The sequence below is a fragment of the Anarrhichthys ocellatus genome, unplaced genomic scaffold, assembly GCF_004355925.1.
Source record: "Anarrhichthys ocellatus isolate YVR2014 unplaced genomic scaffold, GSC_Weel_1.0 scaffold81, whole genome shotgun sequence".
Lineage (NCBI taxonomy): Eukaryota > Metazoa > Chordata > Actinopteri > Perciformes > Anarhichadidae > Anarrhichthys > Anarrhichthys ocellatus.
Window position 1 is genome coordinate 1,585,630 of NW_022280111.1, and position 5,903 is coordinate 1,591,532.

At 42.2% G+C, this 5,903-nt stretch overlaps 1 protein-coding gene across 1 annotated transcript in view; it reads right to left on the reverse strand.

Annotated features, from left to right (window-relative positions):
• The window catches only part of LOC116398293 (uncharacterized), a 27,245-nt gene extending 22,612 nt beyond the window's left edge, over positions 1–4,633 (reverse strand). The window contains exons 1-6 of the mRNA XM_031874476.1: positions 4,497–4,633; positions 4,034–4,193; positions 3,792–3,863; positions 3,297–3,373; positions 2,020–2,120; positions 859–975 (exon numbers count right to left, since the gene is read on the reverse strand). Coding sequence (XP_031730336.1) covers positions 859–975; positions 2,020–2,120; positions 3,297–3,373; positions 3,792–3,863; positions 4,034–4,193; positions 4,497–4,556 — 587 coding nt within the window. The 5' untranslated portion in view covers positions 4,557–4,633. The remainder of the gene's footprint in view (positions 1–858; positions 976–2,019; positions 2,121–3,296; positions 3,374–3,791; positions 3,864–4,033; positions 4,194–4,496) is intronic.
• Between the last annotated feature and the right edge of the window lie 1,270 nt (positions 4,634–5,903).

Genomic DNA, 5,903 nt, shown 5'->3' on the forward strand with positions numbered 1-5,903 from the left:
CACACACACACACACACACACACACACACACACACACACACACACACCTGTATCATCATGGTTATTTTGTCAAACATTAGAAAACTCCCTTCAGAGGCATTTTCACAGGATCAGTACAATCCACTGTGACCAGTGGACATTTTGGCATTTAGACTCAGTCTGAAGACCAAAATGCTTATTAGTCTTAAATCACATTTTAGTCATTTTCATCCTTTATAGTTGTAGTCGACGTCAACTCAAAATGTTTCAGTCATCCAAAAGTCATTTTAGTCAACTTTAAGTCATAACCTTTGGTTAAAATGTTTTCTCTCTTCATTTTGCTACTTAATTTGTGATAATTTACTTAATTTAGTCTTAGTCCTGTGTCAGCACATTATATTGAATATTTCAGTCAATCGAGTCAAACAATAGTTTTACTTTGGCTATTTCCCATTATTTAATTGACTTATTTTAACATGATTAAATTAAGATTCTCAAGATTTTATCCCATCGTTATCTGATGAAAAACAGGTCTAATATCAGAAGATAGTATGTTTGGAGCTTTGTAAAAGCTTTTAATCTTTCTCAAGGTTGAATAATTAAGAATGATACTTTGTAGGGATGGCATTCAAAGCAAATGTACCATTGGATGATTACTAGGAACTATTTAATCAGGTTGTTGAAATACATATTTCTTCGCTTATGTAAAAGCTTTTTATTGTCACGGTGGTATTTCAGCAATTTAGAATATGAAGACTCCTAAGATACAGATAATAGCAAAGCTCCTTCAGAGCCACAGATGACGTTCTACAGCTCTTTCCACACGCAGACAACAACTGACCTTGATGTTAAACGTAGGTTTCATTATGCGTTACTTACACGTCGTGAATGTGGCTGTAGAACCTGCCGTTGAGCGCGCCGAGCTCCGAGCCCACCAGGATGAAGGGCGTGGCTATCTCAGCGGCCTGCAGGAGTCGGTGCAGATCATCCACCATCCTGGAAGACGACAACAACAACAACAACACGTTCTCATCTGTCTCACAAGTAAACCAGGACACGCTGCCATCTGGGCCAGGAGGGTCTTTATTCAGCTTGGTGGGACTAGTTCTCCTCATTAACCTCGTTCATCTCCGATATGCTCGTTAACAAGTCGACTAAGAGGCATCATCAAAAAGCTCAGAGAAGTGTTACAAAATTATCAGCACCGCTGGAAACCCAAACTGACATCATAGCTCCTCTCTGAGATCGCTGCCCTGGGTTTGTTGTGCGAATAAAGCAAACCCGCGGTGTCCATTTGGAATGAGGGGTTTTCACAAGACTCCCAGGGTTAAGGTCAAACCTCCTTGAGATATTGAAATGTGGGAAATTGATTGCTGCTTGGCGGGCCAGGTGCCAAGGTAAACTAGGCCGCTGACCTCCGGCAAACCCCGGACTCGCTCGTCCCTTTCGGGCAGATTGAAGGATCGACAAGCGCGCTGCGATGTCGGAGGCGGGGCCGACTGGAGCCCAATCACACGACAGTGTGAGGAAGGTAAGGGGTGCGTTCAGCGGAGGAATGCACACATCAGTCTGTGCCGAACATGGATGAGAAGACCCAAACGGACACTTTATCAAGGAAATATTGATTCCCAAGGGGTAGTTACTGTACAGTGGTAAATAATACAAAACTGAACTGAACATCAATTTCTAAGTAAAAGCTCCATAAAGTCTACAGTAGACTCAAAGTAGATGCTGGCTTTCCCACAGTCAGCACTTGTCAGACCCAGAGTCACCTGCACCACATGACTGTGTGTTTGGCCCACATCTCACCCAAAACATCAACAGATGAATTTTACAAACTCAGCAACGGCAAGTGAATGAGACAGAAGGCTCTGCAGGTGTAAAACAGCCCACTCACTCATTCACAATCCGCTTCGTGGTCAAAAAAAACCCAACAACAACAACTGTGGTTCTGTATTTACGCTGTAGACTTTGTGTACAGCAGAAAAGTGTCACCCCCACACTCAAAATGACAACCGCCTACTGAGGCAGTGTACTTACCGTCCAGTCGTCGACATCCCCCAAAATTTCTCGGTTCCCGTGGTTTCATTCGGCAGCAGCCGCTTGCTGAAGCCCAGTCCCATTCTGTCAAAGGTGCACACCTGAGCAGCATGACAAACAGAGACATCACAGGTACACGGGGGTGTTTAAATAACACCATGCTCTACATACACATGAGATGCTCTCAATAAGGACTCCCCCACCCTAACCTGTGTGTGCGTTAAAAATGCATGATAGCCGAGTATCATGGATAAATAAGAGATGGTGTAAACAGGGCACTGTTACTGCTCGTGTGATTTAGTTGTTCAGATGTATCTAGGCCCCCCCCCCCCAACAAGCCTGTGACCCAATTTGAGTCACATCTCAGACAAACAACATGGGGCAGGCTGTCAGCCCCGACTTTCTGCTGTACCGAGTCCTTGTTGAGCAGAGAGGACGTGGCAGAGCCACCGCTGGAAGTCTCCCTATGTGACCCTGACCACGAACAACAATGCTGCATTAACTGATTCTAAACAAAGTTCACCACAGTGGATGTCCTTGGTGCGCAAGCCAGATTCATCTGAGATACATTGTTCAGTTCCGATGAGCCCGCTTGTTTTAACCAGGCAGCAACCTCCGGGTCTCAAAACTGAAGCCAATGCAGAAGTACCTTAATTCTGAATTCTCTCTAATGTCCATCGGGAGGCGACTCCTCTGGTTGTATAGAAGTCTATGAGAAAATGACTCCACTTCTCACTTGATTTATTACCTCAGTAAACATTGTAAACATGAGTTTATGGTCTCAATCTCTAGTTTCAAGTCTTCTTCAATACAGCATGATGTTCATTTAGTACATTATGGTCCATTTAGAGTCAAACAGACCATAAAGTCCTATGCTTTAGGGCGGGGCTACTTTGTGATTGACAGGTCGGTCTGGTAGTTTTCTGTGTTTTCGTCTTCCATCTTTAACCCTTCCACAGTGTTTTTTCACTTTACGAAAGTTTATTGTAACATCTTTTGTTGCCTAAAAATGTCTTATTCAGCCTTCAGTTGTACTTAGCTCCACCCTCTCGTGTCACGTCTGGTCACCAAAAAACAAGATGGCAACAACCAAAATGCAGAATACGAGGTTTCAAAATTGCAGTCCATGAATCAATGAGTGACATCGCGATGACTACATCTACTTCTTCTGTACAATCTATGCTTTTAACAGAGTAAACAGAGCTATCATATTGTGGACAATCATTTCAGAACACAGCCATTCAATAGAATCCACAGTAACCGTGTCCTTTCCTCACCTTTGTTAGTGTGGCCACACTTTCCTGGACATGCAACCAAACGTCTGAGGACATTCCAGTCGGTGCGTCCAGTATGACTGAAGAAGGAAAAAAACAGGGTGAGCTCAGCAAAAAGACTCCAACAAGCCACACAGACATGGAACTATGTGCCAGACAATGTAGATCAGCGATACTCAACTTAAGGATTTGGCCCGCAACTACTTTCTATTTCACAATGAAAATAACTTAGGATTTTTTTAATAATGTAAATAGGATGTCAAAGCGCATACAAATGCATAAAAATAGTTGTCTATGAAAAGAAAGGGCCAAAAAAGTATCGGGATGTTTATTCATTCATTATTATTTATTAATGTTTGTTCACTAACTCTGGCCTCCTGATATTTTGCAAAAGTGGCCCCGGGGTCAAAGCAAGTTGAGTATCCCTGATGTAGATCATGTTCCATCAGTTGAAAGATAACCAGTCATGGCAGATCATTGAATATCATCACATATTACCAACTGGTTGTCCTTGTCCTTTGCACAAAAGATGCATCTTTTGACCCAAACCAACATCAACAATCTGGCCATCTGGATGCAAAGGGGAGAGGAACAGAGGGAAAGGTTAGGCTTCACTGATGCCACATGTAACACACATGAACACATGTAATACATGTATTCTTAAAAACTTGTTTTGCTTTGTTAGTATCAAATTTAACTGAAAGGAACAATGACTTTGTTAAGCCTTTGATATAATGAACCTTTAGGCAAGAGCATCTGTCCTTCTCTCTGCAGCGATGCATAGTTGAGGAACGGAGGGATGAAGACGAGCAAGAGTAAACACTTTCCAATGGTCATGAGCACGGAGCCGTAAGACACTCGGCCTGCTTCAGCCTGGCTGTGCACCCTTTGATCGGGATCCTGGTTTGTGGAGAAAAGAAGGAAACATAATGTTAAGTCACACATTAACCTGACTTAAGCATCCTAAAGTTGGAAAAATCTGATACTAACATATATATTCATATATACTCGTAAACTCTACATTTATGATATCATATCAGCATTTTCAGAGATTTCAATGCACTGCAATATTTGGTTAATTGAGAGCACCAATGTTAAAAGAACAGGTTTACTTTTATCTTAGCTCGTGTTAGCTAGCAGAGGTCTGCAGTCACTTGCACAGAAGCTATCAGCAGCAGCGAGCTATCGTTCACGTTGCAGTACCTTTCTATCGGCATTGACAGGTTCGCTGTTGGATGCTTGAGCTTCGGTTCTCCGACGCATTTTGAAATAAAGAGTTGTAACCGCCGCTGTAACACCGCCACACAAACTGAATGAAGTTGTTGTGACTTCCTGGTGGAGGTACAGAAGCCGACAAGAGACAAACCTTCCCTTGCGCGTTGCGCTATATCGCAGCCACCTCATCACGTTGTGCTCGCTGTGTACATCCCCATTTATCAGTGTTTACTTTACTTTTTTAATGATTCACCTTCTTTTTAATAGAAGCTTACTGCCTCACATACATTTACAGCTCACTGTTAGATTAGTGTCGTATAGGTACATTTAACACATGTCACAGTCAAAACGAATAATTATAATCACAATGCCATAAATCATTTTGTATACTGCTAAATACTGGATGTTTGGTATTATTTTTAATACATCAATAATAGACTTTGCCTCGGGCACTTATTAATGGTGGGGCAGTACAACTGCTGGCCTGCAGGGGTCGCTGTATCCCACAAACCCATCCTACAGCCTCCATCATAAAGTATTGCACTCAACAGCAAAGGCAGCAGGATTAACATTAAATAGCCTCCTAATCACCACTTAATGAGACTCTTTTTGAACATCTCACACCCTCAAATGAAATGCGGCTCTAATAAAGGCCTAAACGAGAGGTCGATGACTAAACATGGAAAACTTCATCTTAATATAACCAAATAGATGAAGATTATCAGAAACTGGGGGCCATGATTGCATGTCCTCTACCCCTCTTAGAACAACCAATCACGCAATCATCATGTATAATGAAGCTTTAGCGGCGGGCCGGACAGCTGCAAGTGATGTCTGCAAATTGCTGTTTTTAATGCAGTCATACATGTGTGGCGTGCCAAAGAGTGCTGTTTTACGTCATTCGGACACATGATGAATTGGGCATCAGGCACATAGACTTTGAACACAGCACTTGTTGTGAATTGGGAAGAGATTCAAGTTTAAGGCAACAGAATAACAGAAATATGTCATCAGAAAGGAGACTATATTTTTGTCTTCATTCAGACTCCTGAGTCCATACATTTTATTTAATATTCACCAAAGAGAGAACAAAGCCAGCCTACCCTGACTATTTATCCATGAAATAGTATCTAGACAAAGCAAAACCTCAACAATAAAAGCCTGTTTAGATAGCAGGTGACCTGATCCATGTAGGGACTTCATTGCGATAATTAAAAAGCCCGTCCAGACCGAAAGGATGAATGTCAGGTATTGACTCACTGTCAGGCTGGCTGTTGTCTATATATATATGTGTGTGTGTGTGTGTGTGTGTGTGTGTGTGTGTGTATATGTGTGTGTGTGTGTGTGTGTGTGTGTGTGTGTGTGTATATGTGTGTGTGTATATATATATGTGTG